This window comes from Poeciliopsis prolifica, unplaced genomic scaffold, assembly GCF_027474105.1.
Source record: "Poeciliopsis prolifica strain line A6 unplaced genomic scaffold, Auburn_PproV2 SCAFFOLD049, whole genome shotgun sequence".
Lineage (NCBI taxonomy): Eukaryota > Metazoa > Chordata > Actinopteri > Cyprinodontiformes > Poeciliidae > Poeciliopsis > Poeciliopsis prolifica.
This window is the reverse complement of record NW_026562424.1, coordinates 1,117,501-1,136,659: the sequence shown is the minus strand read 5'-3', so window position 1 is coordinate 1,136,659 and position 19,159 is coordinate 1,117,501. Positions and strand designations below refer to the sequence as shown.

The 19,159-nt window shown below is 46.9% G+C and overlaps 1 protein-coding gene across 3 annotated transcripts; it reads left to right on the top strand.

Annotated features, from left to right (window-relative positions):
• The first annotated feature begins 2 nt into the window (after nt 1-2).
• On the top strand, nt 3-18,804 carry tnrc6ba (trinucleotide repeat containing adaptor 6Ba). Of its 3 annotated transcripts, XM_055058080.1 has the most exons (22): nt 3-316; nt 1,952-2,038; nt 2,445-2,466; nt 2,843-3,268; nt 4,228-6,738; nt 7,250-7,408; nt 8,055-8,251; nt 8,355-8,426; nt 8,974-9,159; nt 9,296-9,415; nt 9,553-9,678; nt 11,112-11,252; nt 12,199-12,294; nt 12,846-13,044; nt 13,824-13,976; nt 14,347-14,493; nt 14,571-14,714; nt 15,658-15,750; nt 15,884-16,093; nt 16,530-16,597; nt 16,683-16,822; nt 17,135-18,804. In XM_055058080.1, exons 2-22 carry the CDS (start codon nt 1,982-1,984, stop codon nt 17,595-17,597), a joined length of 5,730 nt encoding a protein of 1,909 aa, XP_054914055.1. In that variant the 5' UTR covers nt 3-316; nt 1,952-1,981; the 3' UTR covers nt 17,598-18,804. The 3 variants fall into 3 exon arrangements, with proteins under 3 accessions (XP_054914055.1, XP_054914057.1, XP_054914056.1); XM_055058082.1 differs by lacking the exon at nt 7,250-7,408; XM_055058081.1 differs by lacking the exon at nt 9,296-9,415 and having other exon boundaries at nt 4-316.
• Nucleotides 18,805-19,159: the final 355 nt, after the last annotated feature.

Here is a 19,159-nt window from a genome sequence, read left to right as displayed (position 1 = left end):
CTGCTTCGGGCTGCCCATTGGAGACGCTACATGCTGAGCAGCAAAATGGCCGCCCGTCAACCGACTGACTCCACAGCGCTTTGAAATTTAAATTCTTCTGCACATCAGCGTTTGGACTTGGAACATTAATACTTATTTGCAAACCGGTAGCCTATTATTTCTTAGTGTTTTCATCATTTTGCGCCAACTTGACTCTCCGCTCAGGCGTCCAAGTCCTTGTAGCCTCGACGAATGCCTGAAACAGAGAAAGCTCGCACTGAAGCACTTTAGCTAAGCTAGCTAGCAGGCTAGCCAACCTTCATATGTGATTCCTGAGGTGAGTCGCTGGTGCCGCTGATAGCCGCTGGTTCGGGTCAGAGACGGTGTGCAGAAATACAGCAGCTGTCAGAGAAATGCGGTGCTTGTAGCCCTGCTAACGCCTTTAGCCGCGGCTTTAGCCGCTGTCAGGAACCGAGCTGAATGTAGCGGAGCTTTGTAGCAGATCTGGGGGTTCGGCCTTCTGTGTTTGCTGGTACCAGTTAACCGAACCGAACACTGGGTTGGCTGGTTAACACGTTACTGGGCGCGTTTGTTTGACCAAAGACTGAAACCACTCCTTGGTGTTAGCATTAGCGGTCTAATAAGAATCGAGTTTGATAGGAACCAGTTCATTTGGGTTCCTGGTTCTGTCTGTGAATTTATTATAAAAGCCTTTTGTTGCATTTTACCCCTCAGTCCTTTTCCAGTCATTCTGACTTTCAGCTGCTCTGCAAGCTGAAGGGATTGGAAGAAGGAATCTTGCTTGAACATTTGGCCCCTGTCACCTGGGGGCCACTGGGGTTCACTGGGGCCCACTCGGGGTCTGACTGACGGGAACATCAACGTCTGGGTGAATCTGAAGGCCTGAGGTCAGAAATGCTTCAGTCAGATATCAGGTTGAGCTCAGGAATCCTGAGGGTTGGAAAAATCAAAAACGAAACTAACATCCAGGGCCGGCCCTGCTGCTCACAGAACCTTCCTGTTTATCTCTGACTTTATGCTCAGGCTGTCCTTATGTCTCCTGTGATTATAAGTTTTGGCATTTATCTGATGCCAACTCACATTTTCATTGAGTTTATTTATATATAAATGCAGCTTTCATGAACAAGGCATCTGCCTCTAATGTCTACATATTTATATGTTCTCAATACTTTTCAAACAAATGAATTCTGAGAGTTTTATTTGTCTGTACAGATGTAGATGGATGGTTGTTTTTCTAAGGCTCTACGATATAAACAGGTTTATGATTTGGTTTTCCTGCCGATGTCAAATCACAGACCAGATCCTGCTGTTTTTTATGAAGGATGCTTTTTATTTCAGTATAAGATTCTCTACTTGTCAACCCTGATAAATCTCACAGGTTTACTGTTTCGTGTAGATTTAAAACAAAATGTTCTGCTCAAATACTTTTATTTGCATAAAAAAGCTGCGATTATTCGTATGGCTGATAATAAAACATTTATTATTCCAGTTACTTTGCATCATTCAGTGGTTGTTTAAGGGCAACTATTTAATTCACCAGTAATCACCAAGCAGCTTGTGCAATGCTTAAATCATTTGAAAAGTAAATTATTATATTCTACTTTAGCTGTTGAGTCACTGAGCTAAAGCTGGACTTTATGGTGATATGTTCAGTTTTTTACAGATGTATGGTGACATTAAAGACTTAATAAAATTATGTACTTCACTATGATATTATGGTTTCTTGCAGTTTTGTTGTTGATTGAGTTGCAGTGGAAATATAACGAGCTGATTGGTCAGAGTGTTTGGCTAGCCTGCAGTCTGCTGCTTTACAGTCATGCTAACTGAACTTTCTGAACCTTATTAAGCTACTCTTAGTTTCCAAATCCTGATATATCCTTTTACAGTTGAGCTTTCTTTTTCTTTTTTAAATAAGTCTTTTTTTTTTTCTTTTTTTTTTGTTCTTTTGTAGAAGGGAGAATCTGGTCAGGAGCAGCAGTTCATGGAAGACAAGAAAAGGAAAAAGGAAGACAAACGGAAAAGGGAAGCCTCTCAGAAGGCAAGTCAATCTGCAACCATTCCAGTGATTCAGATTCTCAAAGAAATTAATTACGCAAAATTATGGGTTCAAAATCAGAATTACAGGAAATAACTAATGAACCTCTTAAATATTCCTAATAGGCTTTGATTTCTTTGGATGCTGTGGTTGTTTTGGATCTTCTGACTGAGGAGAAATTATCCAACTTCTGAATAAAGAGCTGATCCTCAACCTTTATTTTATTTATCTGAGCTAAAACTGTATGGAGATTTATTATGTTTGATTAGATTCAAGATCTCAACTTGTGAAAATATTTGAAAAAACTTCAATACTACAGATTTTATTCCAACAGCTTTCAAAATAATAATTTATTTGTGAATTATAATGAAAAGATTAATTTAGAAACATTTTGTATTCTTTGTTTCAGGTTGCAGAGCAAAAAAACAAAGGTAAGCTGAATTTTATGTTTTCATTTAACTGCTGTTTCTATATGTCTTGTTTTTATCTGTTGAATTATTTTTGATGTTTGTCCTTAAATTTCTTTTATTGTTTTCACATTTTTGCTTAAACAAAATGTTAACATTTGTGAGAAACAAGTTAGTTTTGATTAGATTTTTCTGCAGATGTTAATTATTTCTTATTAAATCCTAATTAAATAACTGGGGTGTTATTATTTTTCAATGTTTGGCTTAAAGAATAAAGAGATAAATTTTTAAAAATGCATATTTTTGTATAGTTTTCCACTCATTTGCTTGTCATTTCATGCCTGTTGGTTCTCCTCTTTCTGCTGCTGTCATGTAATCAGTATTTTCTCCTGCGCTGCAGTGACAGACGTGACCAAGCCGGCTGCTGCCCAGTCTCCCGCCGCCCAGAGCAGCTCCGCCTCCCCCAGCCCTGTGCCCGCCCCCACTGCTGCTCCGTCCCCGGCCGCCTCGGGCCCCGGCAGCGCTGCCCCCCCGGCTCCGGGCGGCAACAATGTCAAGCGCCTGGCCGTGGCCAACGGACAGCCCGCCTCCAACACCGGCTCTTCCTGCACCGCCGGCCTCGGCGCCGCTGGGAACGGCGGCGCGGGTGGAGGCGGAGCCCCGGCGAATCAGCAGCCGTCGCGCTACATGCCGAGAGAAGTGCCGCCGCGATTTCGCTGCCAGCAGGACCATAAAGTGCTACTGAAGAGGGGGCAGCCGCCGCTGTCCTCCATGCTGCTGGGAGGAGGGGGGGATGGCCCAAACACAAACATGGCTGCTGCTTCAGGTAACGCGGCGCGCTCCTTTACGCTGCAGGTTGTGATGAGCAGACATCACACAACTGAACAATTCAGAGACACAGATTTTATGGTGCTACTTTAGAAATATTTCCAAGGAATTTGCAATATATTTTCACGTTAAACTGCGTCCAATGTTTACATGTGGAAGAAAAAACATGTAGATAAAAAGAACAACACATATTTGAAAAGAAGATAATTATTATTTAAAGATTTGAATAACTTGATTATTGTTATATTGCCGATATTATATTATTATCAGGTAAGGCAGACGCAGCAGTGTAGTAGACAAAATGATATTGCCACCTTTTGGGGGATTTTTGTAAAAATTTCCACGGTTGTGGAATTGTAAAACACTGGAGGGACTGAGTAATGCAAGAAGTTTTAGTACAAGTATGTTTTCCCTCCTGACGGTCAGGTCGACCCGGTTCTACTGGAACCAGAACATCTGCTCCATCTGCTGTGGTTCTGACCCAAACCAGCCTGCACCCACAGGTTGGGGGTGCAGCGCCCCCAACCTGTGGGGGCGCTGCACCAACAACCACTGCAGGAAACGACACTAAAACCTCTGAAGACACTGAGAGCAACTTCCTGTTTCACCAGATGAACCAAGATGGAGGCGTCAGAGTTTAGTGATTTCTCTTTAGTGTTTGGCTGAAGACCAGGAGCCATTTCTGCTGCTAATGCTAGGCTAGCATGTTAGCATTGGTTGTATTTACCCAGAATGCCTTGCGCCAAAGACTAAAGAGAAATCCCCCAACTGATTTTTGTGTCGTTTCCTTCAGTGGTTCTTGGTTGGTTTGACTCAGAACCACAGCAGCTGGAGGTGGAGCAGATGATGGAGTTCGGGTTCCAGTAGAACCGGGTCAACCGGACAGTCAGGAGGGAATTGCAATTAGACTCAAACTGCTCTGTTTGACCCTTGCTGACTTCCTGTTCCTTTCTACAGATTCTACATCTTCATTGGCTCTCACCTCACCATCAGTTGCTGCTTCTACTAATAATTATGCAAATTCCATGTGGGGGGCAAGCTCAGGCAGCCAGGCCCCCTCTCAGGGCAAGGAGAAGGTCATCGTTGACGGCAACGACCTGGAGGAGTGGCCTAGTATTGCTGGCAGTGATGGAGGAAATGGCGGCATGCCTGTGACGAGCATCGGTGCCTCTGGCAGCCAACCCTCACCCACATCCTCGTTCTCTTTGCCCAATGAATGTATGCAGTTGCCTAACAGTGCGGCGTGGGGGTCAACTGCCCCCCAGGGTCATCTTGGAGGAGGTGCAGCTGGGCCTCCGCTGCAGCAGCCCTCCTCTGTTTCCAAAGCCCCTGCTGTGCCCGGGTGCCACGACGCCAGTGGCCCCCTGGATGGTAGCAGTGGAATTCCAGGTGCCAACTTCAGTCCAAATGCCAACCCTTCAGCCTGGCCTGCTCTGGTGCAGCAGGACGGCCCCACCGCTGCCAACAACGCCGCCTCCTTGGGCCTGGGGGGCGGGGCTGCTGGAAGCCTGGGGGGTCACCCATCTATATCTGTGAATCAGTCAAGCGCCCATCAGCACCAACTTCACCAAATGCAATCCAGAGACAGAGACGTTGGAGGGGGGAAGAGGGACGGTGAATCAGCGGGACCAAATATTTCAGGGGGGGAAGGGATTGGGGGAGGAATGGACCATGGTGTTGGGGGGAGCAGGGTAGGTGCAGGAGACCCAAGCCATGCCCCCTCCTGGAGAGGCCAACCTTACCCTGCAGCTTACTCCAAAACCGGTGCCTCAAGGACTGACGGATGGGAGGGAGGGGCCGCAGAAGGGGATAAAGGGACATTGGGTTGGGGGTACCCTAGTGCTGAAAATGGGGGTCAAACCTCCGGGGCATCTCAGGGAGGATGGGGGTTACCAGTGGGAGCGGATCGAGGGGTTTCCAGTAGCGACTGGGGTGGCGGGTCAAATCCTGCACCTGAAGAAATGGGAAATTGCAGCAGCAACAGCAGCAGCAGCGGCGGCAACAGCACTGCAGGGAACCCCCCCACTGCGTCCTCATCCACCGCCCCTGCTGCTAGCAGAGCCTGGGACAATCAGAAAGGAGACGGGGAAGTTGGGGAATGGGGCGACGGCGCCGGGGGGCATGGGGGACGCGGGGGTTCTTCATCCAGCGGCGGAAACTCCCGAAGTGGAAGTGGGCCAAACAGCAATCGCGTTCGTCGCCAGGCGCCCAACGCAGATGCCGCCTTACAGAACCTGCTCAGCCGATCCGACCTGGACCCGCGGGTCCTGTCCAACTCTGGCTGGGGCCAGACGCAGATCCGCCAAAACACGGCCTGGGACGTGGTGGAACAAAGCAAAGCTTCATCTAAAAACCCAGTCGCTCTGGGCGGACCCAGAACCCTCAGCACTGACTCGTCGGGTCCGGGGGTCAGTCCCTCGTTGGCTCCCTCCACCGGGTCATCAGGTGAAGGCTGGGAGAGCAGCAGCAACAGCAGCAGCAGTGGGGCGTCTCTGTCTGGGAGAGGCCCCCCAACCGCATGCACCAACATGAGGAACATGTCACAATCGGTGGCACCCAGTGTGGGGCCGGGGCTGACCCACGGCAAGGCGACGGGTTGGGGCGGAGGGGATAATCATGAAGCCAAGGACTGGGGGGCTGAGGAATGGAGGGGCAACAGTTGGGCAGAAAAGGGCGGAGGATGGGGGGAAGTCGGACAGCAGGAGAAAGGAACGGAGGGCTGGAAGGACGCAGGGGGAAACGACGAAGGCAGCAGCTGGGGATCCAAACCCAAGGTTGGATCGGGTAAGAATTGGATGGAGCAAGAATCAAAATCAGGTGGAGGTTGGGATGAAGAGAGGAGGAGCGGCGCGCACTCAGGGGGGGATTTAGGTGGAGGTGGTTGGGGGAACTGGGACAGCAGCGCCCCCCGGAGGAATTGGGGGGCAGGAGGAACAGGGGGAGGGGGCGGAGGAGGTGGCGGGGTGGACGGCGTTGGAGGCCCGGCAGCCAAACCTCACCAGGGTTGGAGTGGAGGAAATAAAATGCACCAGGTGCCAAACAGCCAGCCGGGCTCCATGCCAGGCCCGCCGGCGCAACCGCAACAATCACAGCCCCGCAATCAGAACCCGCAGCTGCAGCAAGCGCTGGACCAAGGGGCCATGCAGGGCGGCGGGAGGAAGATGGCCGCTCAGACGCAGAACCAAAGCTCAGGCTGGAACTCCGGACCAATCCCTGCCGCAGGCGGGAGTGGACCAGAACCGAGCGGCTGGGAGGAGCCGTCTCCGCAGTCCATAAGCAGGAAGAGCGAGATCGACGACGGGACGTCGGCGTGGGGAGACCCGACCCATTACAACTACAAGCCGGTTAACTTGTGGGACAAGAACAGCGGCACTGCTAGCCAGCAGCCGCACGGGCCGGGTCAGAACCAGCAGCAACCGGGACCGCCGGTCCAGCAGCAGCCCAACAGACTGACCACGGCGCTCCCAGGTACCAGAACATGATCCAATAACTTCTGTAAAGAATCTTTTTTACGTGTCAGTGAAAAACATGTTGTGACAGATTGAAGTCGATGATCTGCGAACAGATCGATGTGCTGTTGTCTGAAAACATGAACCGCTAATGAACCGTCCTCCTGACCGAAAACCGTCAGGAGGAGGGACTTACTGCTGTCAATCACCGCATGTACTCACTGCTAAATGTGAGAAACAACAGTACAGGAAAATCGTGGCTCTGCTAACGAGCCTTGCATTCTCGACATGCTGCTCTTTACAGCCAGGCGCAGCGTCGACATCTGACAGATCGACGCTTTGCTGTTTGATTCACAGCAAACTGGTAGATGGAAACGCGATGATTTTCATCATGCATGTTTTAAAGTTTGCTCAGAATTTGCATAACTTTTGTCTGGAAGTGGCTGATAATGATCAGTAGCTTTAGCAGAGGTTCAGCTGAGTGTGGACATATTACGGTGTGAATCCAGGAACGTCGTGTTTGTCTGCAGAACCTTCGGGTTGGGGCGGCGCGTCTCCTGCCAGTCCGTCGGTGGACAACGGTACGGCAGCCTGGGGGAAGCCCAGCGACGCGCCCGCTGGCTGGGGGGAAGACGGCGGCGGGAAGCCGGCGGGCTGGGGAAGCGCTCCTTCAAACTCAATCAGATCTGGTTAGAAAAACATTTCAAAATAAATCGTTTTCATTGATTCGTTATGAATGGAGCTGGTTGTTTCAGCTAGCACATTGTTGGCACTATGGCCGCTACTGTGCGATAAATTGTCCCAGTAATTATTCCAATAAATAATAATGTTGTTTTGACACCAGTTCCTGGTACTTACTTGACACCACATTGAAATAAAACTTTAATATTGTAAAGAATATTGAGCACTGCTTTGGGGAGACATTTTAGATATTCAAAATAAAATCTGGTTCATTCTTTGGTTTTTCTGTTTCAAAACAAAATGGCTAAAAAATGTCAGATTTTAAAATCTGACATTGTCAAATATTTTTTCTGTTTCTGAATTCAAAATGAAATATATTGTTGTTTTAATATGTAGCAATGCAGATCGGAGATACGTGAATAGTTTTCATAAAAAGTGTTATTTATACTTTATGTGCCAAGAACAAATGAAATGACATCATTTCTGCTTTTTGTCAGAAATTCAGGATTTAAAAAGCATCTGCAGCAGATTTTTCAAAAATCACATGAAAACAGTGAGCCACAGAAAAATGAACCAACAGCTTATGAGCTTAGCCTTCAGGAATCAAAATGGATCAACTGTTGGTTAACTCGGATTTCTGACCCTCATCTAAAGGTTCGAAGTCTATGCAAGACGGCTGGGGGGAGAAGGAGAGCGCGGTGGCGGCGTCGCGCCACTCCAGCTGGGAGGACGAGGAGGACGGAGGAGGCATGTGGAACAGCGCCGGCTCCCAGGGCAGCGGCTCCTCCTGGGGCCAGGGCAGCAACGGGGGCTGGGGCCAAAGCAACCCGGGGAAGAAGACCGGCAGCAAGGCGAGTTAAACACCGAGAACACCTCAGTAGGGTCAGAGGTCGCGTCACAGGCAGTGTGAGCTTCAGTGTTTCCTCTGGTGAAGCTCTGCTCTGGTTTCTTCAGGCTCCGCTGAAGGCTGCAGGAGATTCCTGGATGAGTCCCATCAACAGGCAGTTTTCCAACATGGGGATTCTGGTACGGCTGAAAACTAACAACCCAATCACAGCGAAGAGCAAAAGTTTACATACTGACAGAGCTTCATCACAAGCAGAGCTCCAGACTTTAGTGTTTCAGGACTTCATGGGACAGACAGACGCTGTGGGACGTAACCGTGGAGCTACATGCCTTTAAGGAGATAGTTTTATATTTGAAAAAGTCTTTAAAGTGTGGCTTGCATTTGTTTTGTCTCCTTTCTGAAGGGGATAAACTTTTAATTTGGATTTGTCTGAACATTTAACACTGGAACTGTAAGACATTTTAAATATCCAACACGCAGGTCAAAGTTCCCATTTTCCAGGTTCCTTAAATGCAGCATTCCTTGTCATGGTGATTGCAGCTCCTCCAGAGTCGCCATGATCAATTCCTGGGAGAAATGCATGCCACACTTTTCAGATTCTTATCCAAGCTGTTGCTTAAAATCCCAACAAACACGTTAAAGTTTGCAGTTGATTGTTGTGTGAATCTGTTTCCCTGGTGGCGCAGCTGAAGTTTTCTGACTGACTGCGGTCCGATTTGTCGACAGAACGACGAGCCCGGCGGGCCGAACATGGACCTGCCGCCGGAGAAGAAGCTGGAGGTGGAGAAGAGAGGGATGGCGATGAACGACTACAACGGAGAGATGAGGAAAGGAGGAAGAGGCTCGAGCGGAGGAGTGCTGTACCGTCCCGGGCCCAAAGAGCCGGCAGACGCAGCGTCTTACTACGATAAGGTACGACCTCAGGCCCGCCGCTGCGTCCGAACCTCGTTCCCTCTTGTGACTCTGCTGTTTTTCCTGCCTGCTCGTTTCTCTCCGTCTGTCTTCCCCCTCTCTGCCGCTCTGATTGGTCGGCCTGTCGCTCTGACAGACCTCACATTTGGCCAATCAGGATGGTTGCCTTGGAGATGAGGCGCCTTGCTCTCTGAACTCGCCTCCCACCGCCTTCAAGCCCCATTCCCTCTTCAGCCACTCTGTCCCCTTTAGACAAGTAAGACCCTTGTCCTCCCGTCGCGTCTCGCCGTCTGCGTCTCGCCGTCTGCGTCTCCGTTCACTGGAAACATTCTCTGCGGCCCGCCGGCGCGCCGCGGCGCGTCTCGCCGCTAAACGCTGCGTTTCTGACTGCAGGGCGGCCACGGTATCTTTGGAGGGACTGGAGGAATGGCCCAGTCACGCCATCAGCCCGGAGTCCCGCCCATAAATCAGTCCCCCGGGATGCGAGCGCAAGTGCCTCATCAGTTCCTGTCTGCCCAGGTAACAAACGTCCCAACTTCCTGTTTCACAGGTAGAAACATCACCTGAACCGGCGGCCATCATTTGCACCAAGCCAATCGTGACATTTTAGAAAGTTTTGCATTTTATTGATTGAAAATGAAAAATGATAATAATCGGCAATCTTTTGGTTGCTATAGCAAAATGCAAGTTTCCTTCTTATAAGGAAACGTTTGAGAGAGAAAGTGAAAACGAGAACCTGTTGCAGCACCTGAGTTTCTTGTTTTATAGCTCGTCGTAACAAGATTATTTACTTTCTAGTTTAAGAATTAAAGCATTTCGTTAAAACAAGATGCAAAACGCAAAGTGGAATTTTTGAGACGAGTTTCTCGTTAAAAAGATTCAACAATAAACTTCCTGGTTATGAGATAACGCTCCTGAATTTATTTCTACAAACTCTTGTAGAAATATAGTTTTTATATTTCTTGCTCATCACTAACCAATACATTGAAATGATTTTCATCTCTGTAAATAATTTTGAAACGGTTATGGTTCAGTCAAAGATTGACTTCAACACAATTATTATTATGAAATTGAGTTCAGATTTGATTATTGCAGATTTTACCTGAATGTGCAGCTGAAATGCGTTTACATTTTAACATGTTTTATAAATTAGAAGCATCACTTTCTACTGATTTGACATCAACTCACAAGTTTTTTATTCTTTGTTTTGACCTGATTTGTGTTTTTATGCATCTAATTTTTATTTTAGTTCATCTGTGGTGTATTTCTTCTGTCATAAAGGTTTTTATGATTCTCTTGTTTTTCTGCTTTTTAATGCACATTAATGCAGAAACTCCTCATAATGTCACTAAAAGTCATTTTGCAGCTCAGCGACGTTTCGCTCACATCTTGACTCTGGGGTTTAGCGTGAGCAGTTTCTCCGGTGACGGCTGATCTGCGAGTCCCGCTGCGCAGCGCGTTGCTAGTCTGGGTCACATGACCGCACTCACAGGAGAGCGAAGGGTCAGAGCTGCAGGCTGCGCCGTTGGGAACGAATCCCGGCTTCCTCTTTCAGGAAAGCAGATTTGTCTTCATTGAAACGTCAGGTGTCAGACTCGAGGTCCGCGGGCCGAATCCGGACAGACACAACTATTTATATCGGCCTTCAATAAAACAATATTATTGAATCAAAGTAAACAGTTTTTATCTGCATCGTCCCTCCAACTCCCACATGTGCAGGCAGTGGTTATTTCCTCTGATGCCTCAGCTTTAATTCATGCTAACATACAAAAAGTCACATTTAGCGTCTTCAGCACAAATTGATAAGTGATTTTAAATGCTAAATATTACAAAATCCTGATCGGTCTGGAAAGATATGAAACAGTCTTTATTACCAGATGCAGCGGTTTCAATGGGTTTTATTACTGGATGGTCCGAGCGGCGGAGCTGATATCGTCTCTGTTGTTCTGCAGGTGCCGGGCTCCATCCTGAAGCCGATGCCGCCGCCCAGCGGGACGGTGGGGGGCGTCGGGGGAGGCGTGTTCCCCCCACAGCTGTCCCCGCAGCACATCGCCATGCTCAGCATCTACCCGCCTCAGATCCAGCTGCAGCTGGTGAGGAACCGCGCCGCATTCCTGTGGAATCAACAGAACCAGCCTCAAACGGCAGCAGCTGCAGGAAATCAGTTAATCACATGACAAGTTGAAGCAAAATCAATCATTTCCATTTGCATCATTTTTGTTTTTGTTCCTCTCTATCAAAAATGGGATGATAAAAGTTTCATAGTTAATTTTATTCATTTGTTTTATTTGTATATTTAAATGTCTTCCAGTGTTAAATGTTCATTAGAATTTAAAGTTTATTGATCTTTGATTATGTTTTCTTGCATTATTACCATTTTATCACTGGAATTTGGTCTCAAAACAATATTTGTCGCAATAACTTCTGGGACAATTTGTTGTCCAAAAAGATTAGTTATTATGGGCAGTTAAAACTCTTAAAGGGCCAGTGTCATAAAATCAGCTTTTTAATCTTTTCATTATTTTAATGTTTTTTTTCTCTACAAAATCAAACCTGGAGCGTTGCTTTGACTCTTTCCTTTAATCTCCATGGCAACCATTCAGCTATTAAGACACCTGGATGGAACTAGCTCCGCCTCCGAGGCACAGCTCCTCCCCCACTCAGCTCCTTCAGACTAGCCAGCAGCGATTAGCAACCAGCTGCTGAGCTCGTTACAGGAGCTGATGCTCAGAGCAGCGCTGGTAAAAACGTTAAAGGGTTAATAGAGGAGCCATGTTGAGACGACTTCCTGGAGGCGGAGCTTCAGGAAGAGCAGGAGATTTAAAGAGACAGAGGCACAAATTCAAGGCCTTAAATCAGAAAGTTATCGTCTGTTCAACTGGAAGTAACAATTACTTTATGCTATAAAAGACACCATGACACTGGCCCTTTAAGAATCAGAACAAGTTGAAAGACTTGCTCATTTCAGAACCTGGTTTATCTCTTTACTAAATTAATGTCAATAGTAGATCTGAGTGTTTGTCCTGTTCCTGTGTTCAGGCTTGTCAGCTCTTACTGCAGCAGCAGCAGCAGCCGATGCTGCAGAACCAGAGGAAGTTCTCACCAAACGTTCGTCAGCAGACCGACCCTCAGCAGGTACCGCTGCACCCGGCTGCTGCTCGAAGCGCCGCCACCAACTGTTTGCTGAGATACACAGTCAGAAAAAGGCCCCAGTCAGAGCAGTAATGAGCCTAAAACTGCACAAACATATCAACAGTTATTAATGCTGGAAAGGAACGGCTGCGGTTAATCTGCTGCATTTATGCAAAGAATATCACAAAATTCCTGGTATATTTTCTAAAGTTACCACAAATCACAAAAACGATCATAAAATCCTGGAGGGACTGACTTTGGAATGGTTAGAATGGTCCAGTCAAAGTCCAGACCTAAATCCAGGTTAGAATAGGTGATAAAAACAGACAGTGTTAAATCTGAATGAACATGAGCTGCTTTGCAAAGAACAATGATTAGAATGTATGTTTAATAATGCACCAGTCTAGTTTTTCCCTTCAATAACTCCTCCTCTTCCTTGTCTCCTCGTCTCCTCCTCTTCCTTGTCTCCTCTTCCTCATCTCCTCCTTGTCTCCTCTTCCTCATCTCTTCCTCGTCTCCTCCTCCTCCTTGTCTCCTCTTCCTCGTCTCCCCAGCTGGCCCGCATCATGGCCGTCTTGCAGCAGCAGCAGAGGCAGCACCAGCAGATCGGTGGCCTGGGGGCCGGCACCAAGTTCTCCCCCTCTCACCACGGCGGGTCAGGTCCCAAACTCCCCGGCGCCGAACCGCTGCCCCATCCGGGCCTGGCCGGGTCCGTGGCGGACCTGCAGCAGAAACCCTTTGGACCGTACTCAGGTCAGTGAGTCGCTAACTACTGGAATAAAGTCATTAACAACAGAAGGAAACAAAATTTAACTTGAATAAAAGTCTTAAAGTTACGAGAAAAAGTTTGTTCAGTTCATCAACTCAATTAATGACATTCCTGGTTTTTGATAATTTAATACTTTCTGTTCAGAAGTTGATGCGCTCAGGGCGGCCATTTTGTTTGTTTACAGCTTCCATTTGTTTGTAATTTGAGTTTCAAACTTTGAGTTTCAAACTTCTGCTACTGATGATAATTTGATGCAGATTTGTTAAAAGCTGCAGGATTTTTCAGGCCATAATAAAAGATTCTGGCCGATAAATCGTCCCAGATTTATTGCGATAAACGATAATATTGTTGTTTTGAGGCTTTTTCCAGTAATTTAAAGATAACAATGACATAATGACACTTTCTCACACTAATAAACTTTAAATTCTGATCAACATTTATCATTGGAACTGGAAGACATTTAAATATCCAAAATAAATAAAACATATAAATTAAATGTTTTTATTTTGGAGTTCTCATAAAATTCTGACAATAGTTTTGCAGTTTTATGATTTAATTCTCATGAATAAAAACAAATAAGTGTTGCGTTGAGTGGACCACCTGGCCGTAGATTCAACCTGAATTCAAACGACAAATAAGCAGAAGCTGTAAACAAACAAGATGGCCGCCATCGACTCCTCAACTACAGAAACGATCAGAAACCAAAATGTGATTAATTACTGATCAATATTCTCATGTTTGCTAATATTGTCTGTGTGTTCAGGCTTTGGTTCTGCTGTGAACCTGCCGGGTCTGGACCTGGGCGGCGCCGGCGCCATGAAGGACCCGGCGGCGCCGCAGTCCCGCTTCAAATGGATGATGGAGGGCAGTTGCTCCCCCGACGCACACTCACTGGAAAACGCTTTCCACAAAAACGGTGAGCCGCCGGGTGTCCAAAGTGTGGTTGGGGGGCCATTCATGGCCCGTTAAAATACTTTGGTTCGGCCGCAAACTGCTAGTCAATAATCATTAAAAATTTCACCAATAAAACAGGAAACATTTAACGACCCAAAAATGAATAGTTTTATTTTTCTTTAAATAAGGCAACAGTTTGAAGTGAGTTTTGGATCTTCAATCATTTACAGATTTCATTAAAAAAAAAAAAGGTTGTTGGTAAAAATCTAAATGTAAAATAAAAGAATCTTTGCATTTTTCTTGTCGTTTGGACACAAAATACTCTTAAAAGTAATTTTAATAACTTGGTATCTAGTTACTTTCTGGCTGTGGGTCACATTCATCTCCCTCAGGCCCCGTCGCCCCCATCAAGATGCCAGGCGCCTCCCATTACTCCCAGTTTGACTTGCTGTTGGGAGATGGAGCGAGCGACAGCTGGCATCGCACCCCTGGCAACAAGATGGCCGCCAAGCCCAGCAGCGCCCCCAGCTGGCCGCCCGGTTGGTGCATCCTGCCGTCGGCGGCGCCGGAGGAGGACGGCCGGCGCCGCTGACGGCCATGTTTGTTCCCGTTGCAGAGTTCCAGCCCGGCGTGCCGTGGAAGGGAATCGACCGGGTCGACCCGGAGTCCGACCCCTACATGACGCCGGGGAGCATGATGGGAAACGCGGTCTCACCTGGACTCAACGACTCAGAGCACCAGCTGCTCCAAGACAATACCGGTACAGACTGGAGGGTCAAAGGTCATGATGCAGGAAAACGACAAATTATCCAAATTATCATTATGATTGGAATAATGTTTGAGACCATTTTCAAGTCATATATTAAGAGCACAAAAATGAAAGTTTGCTCTCTGGAAATTAATAAATCAATCAATTAAAAGTTTGATAAATTAAACTAATTTATCAATTTGGGCAGCGGCTCCACCAACACCGGTACACCAAGCTACTGGAGCTAACCAAGCTACTGGATGATAAAAGTTTCAGTTTGGTGTTTTTGTGCCAATAAAACTTTTATTGAAGAATAATTTTGCTTAGAGAGACTTCATAATTCATTACTTGATTTGTATTTTTAAAATGGTCCAGTTTTAAATATTCATCAGAGTTTAAAGCTTTAAAAAATTATAGATACTTTTATTTATAAATAAATAAATAACAATCTCACTTCTTGCATCATTGATGATGCAATGTTATTGCATCATCACTATATTACTAGAAAATCGTCTCAAAACAACAATATTCCGGTTTATGGCAGTGACTCCTGGGTGATTCATCGTCCAGTCAGATCCGTTTCTTCAGCTGCAGTCAGTGTCAGCAGCTTCACTGCATTTAATCTTTTCTTTTGTCCACTTCTGAATTTAATTGACGGTTTTAAATGTTTCGGATCAGAGTTTGTCAAACTGCAGAAACGCTAAACTTGATTGAACTTGTTTTTCTATTTTCATGCCAATTTTTGACTTTAAAATGTCAGAGAAACTTAGTTTAAACTCAGTTTAATATAAATTTCTGACTTTTAGACGTTTCAGTTTTATTTCTTTGTAGCCTGATAATTTCCTGATAATGTTTTGAGTTGTTCTGGATTTAACTGGATGTTAGTGACAGTGGAGCAGCAGGTGAACTCTGCTGGGGTCAGTTTGAGGTCAGACTGTTTGCCCCTGTGTTTCAGACTCCACCCCCCCCCTGAACACCTTGCTGCCTTCACCTGGTGCCTGGCCCTACAGTGCCTCCGACAGCCTTCTTAACAATGCACACAACTCAGGTACAGAAACTCAACTGCCTTCCTTTTGCTTTTAGATTCTGGTTTTTACACTCATCACAGCAGCATCAGGCCATGAAAGTTAAAAAGTTGGTGAAGTTTGTTTGTGTTTGCATGTGTGTGTTGCTTTCTGCAGCAAAGTACACAGACTATAAGACCAGCTGGCCTCCAGAACCCATTGGACACAAGTCCTGGAAAGGCAGCCGCAGCAGCAGCAGCAGCCAGGCCCAGCTGGCCCGGCCTCCGCCCGGCCTCCCTGGCCAGAAGCCGCCGTCGTCCTCCCCCTGGTCCGGCGGGGCGCCGCGGCTCGCTGGGAGGGGCTGGGGCAGCGGCTCCACCAACACCGGTACACCAAGCTACTGGAGCTAACCTCATCATTTAGCGGATAAAAAACATTCTGCAGATTCTTCTTTAACCTAAACATAACCTGAACATGAAATATTAGAAATACTTTAAAAGATACAAATGATTTTAGGAAACAGTGTATTTATATATATATATATATCAGCTATAGTTCAGTTTTGGTTTAATTGCTGCTCTGAATGTGTTCATGTTCCAGCAAATTGCCTTTTTTTTCTTTAGCTATTGATTACTATGTTAATTATTTCAGTGATTGATTCATTATTCGTTTCAGCCATAATCCTAGTTCCACATAAAGCTACTAATAAAACCCAGATAGAGGTTGTGGAATAGGAACAGATTTTTAATTATTTCTGTATTTATTTATTTTAATATGATGAATGTGAACGTCGGCACCAGAATAAGGTGAAGTTTGCCTGCAGGTTCGACCTGGAGCGACGGGAACGGCCGGGAAAGCTGCTGGCTGGTGCTCAGTAACCTCACGCCGCAGGTACGCACGCCCATGACCTTACCGTAAACAGGAAGTGACATCAGGCTGCAAGCTTAGCGCCATCTGGCCTGCTGTGTGTCCGCAGATCGACGGCTCCACCCTGAGAACCATCTGCATGCAGCATGGCCCCCTGTTGACCTTTCACCTCGGCCTGACCCAGGGCACGGCTCTGATCCGCTACGGCTCCAAGCAGGAGGCGGCCAAGGCCCAGAGCGCGCTCCACATGTAAGGCGAACAGGAAACACCAAAACGTAGCCGAGTCCAGCTGATCGTAAAATCATAGCGGGACAAACCAAAAGCTTAGCAGCAAAACGATCGACACAATTTGAGTTAGTTTCCACAGTTGACCTTTGACCTTTGGAAACATCTGTAAACATTAAACTGATAGACAAACCTTTGCTGCAAAATCGTTGGACACCAGTTGAGCGAGCAGGCTAGTTTTCATGCTAGTTTTCATGCTAGTTTTTGTGCTAATTTTCACCTTTGAAAGGATTTTGCAGCGATAATAACGACGACCTCCATCTTGTTTTGCCCCAGGTGCGTTCTGGGTAACACCACCATCTTGGCGGAGTTCGTCAGTGAGGAAGAGGTCGCTCGTTATATTGCACATTCCCAGGCCGGAGGAGCAGGGAGTGAAGGAGCCACCGGCAGCAACGCCGGCGACCGGGCCGCAGCCACCGCCGCGGCTGGAGGAGCGGAAGGCTCCGCCCCTTCCAGCGCCGCTGTCGCGTCTTCCGGCTCAGGGTGGCAGAGTCTGGACGGCGGCCCGTCGGACCCGGGCGGCGTCGCCCAGGTGACGGGCCTTGGAATCTTCACGCAGTGGAGCAGCAATGGCGGCGGAGCGGCGGAGGCGCCCCGGCCGGCGCTGTGGGGCGGGATGGGGGGGTACCCCGGCGACGGCCTCTGGGCCTCTCCGGCGCTGGAGGACCGCCACCAGATGGGAAGCCCCGCCTCCCTGTTGCCGGGCGACCTGCTGGGCGGCGGCGCCGACTCCATCTGACCCGCCGGCCTCCGACATGAAGACGACAGCGACACTTGAACTCTGAACCTCACCATCAGCATCCGCGCCGCTCAGGCTCCGCCCCCTCCGGGTCGCCATGGCAACCAGTAAACTCGCTGTTTTTAGAGCGCCACTTTGTTTTTGTATCTGTATTTAACGGTCAGATCTCAGACTTGCAGACTGAGCCCGCGTCCGGCCCGCGTCTGGCCCGGCGCTCCGGGGCGCGTTCGTTTTCCGTTTCCGGAGGGGAGAGGGGCGGAGTTTAGGGACGGCGCCACACTACTGAATCACACGGCGTCAGCGGGGGTTAGTCTGCCGGTACGGAGCGCCGCCATCAGAGAGGGACCCGGGGTAAAACACAAGCATCGTTAGCCAAACTTGCACTATTAGCCTCTGGGTTTGTCGACTCCTCCTCTTCCTCCTCTTCCTCCTCTTCCTCGTTTAGTTTTTACTCCAACAGGTAAGACGTTGCGACAGCTGTGGCCTTGGCTGAACCCCATCATCACCTCTCTGCTCATATATTTGACAGTAACGTATCTCTCTGTCGGTGTACGTTGGTTGTTTATCATATTTTTTATGTTTTAAAGAAATCGGTGAAAGTTTGTGTGGTTTTTTTGTTTTGATGGAACCATGACTCGCTGTAAAGCTGCCCTCCTGCCTGCCTGCCTGAGAGCATGAAGAGCGTCCAGCGGCTCAACATGATGATGATGATGAATGTTTTTCCTTTAGGAGAGAGTGTGTGTGTGTGTGTGTGCTACCAGTCAGGGAAGCGATTGGATGTAAACAGATTTTCTCGACCGTCTGCCTGAAAAGTTCAAAAACTGATCTGGCTCTATTTGTCTCTGATGTTTATTTTTTAGCAGCATTTTTTGTTTTCCTGTCAAATGCAATAAGAGAAATGTTTTGTTTAGTTCTGAAGACAAAACAGGAAACTGACGGCATTTGTGTGAAGATGCCATGTCCTACCATACCAAGCTGAGCTGGAACAGTGTTTTACAGACACGTTAAAGACATTACCTGTTTGTTTTACTGTGCTTTTCTCTTTTTTTCTTTTTTTTTTTTTGGTTTATGTATCCGTTTAAATTAAGTCAGTCTTTATTATCACTCCTGTTCAGGATGTTTTCATTTATTTCATATGTTACAAAAAGGAGAGGAAGTTAATTTAAAGCAGAAAAGAACAAGATAATAAAGGTTGAGTTGAAGTCTGGCTGTTTGTGTGTTTAATTGTTGGGAAAGGTTTGACTTTTATCATGAGATTAAAAACGTATCTTGAAAATGAAAACGCTTCTAAAACAGCCTGGATTTATGCAGCTTTAATATTATACATTTATTTTAACATGGGGACATGTACCTGTAGTTAATATATTAATTTCAATGAATTTACTTAAATTCTACTTGAGTCATTGGTTTTAGAATTATGTCATAAACAAACTTAAACTCAAATTTACTGACATGCAGAAAACATTAATATTTAAATAATTTCACACCTAAAACAGTTTTGTCCTTTTTAATGAGACGCACAAAGATTCTTGTTTTGTCTCTGATGTTTTGGAACAAATTAA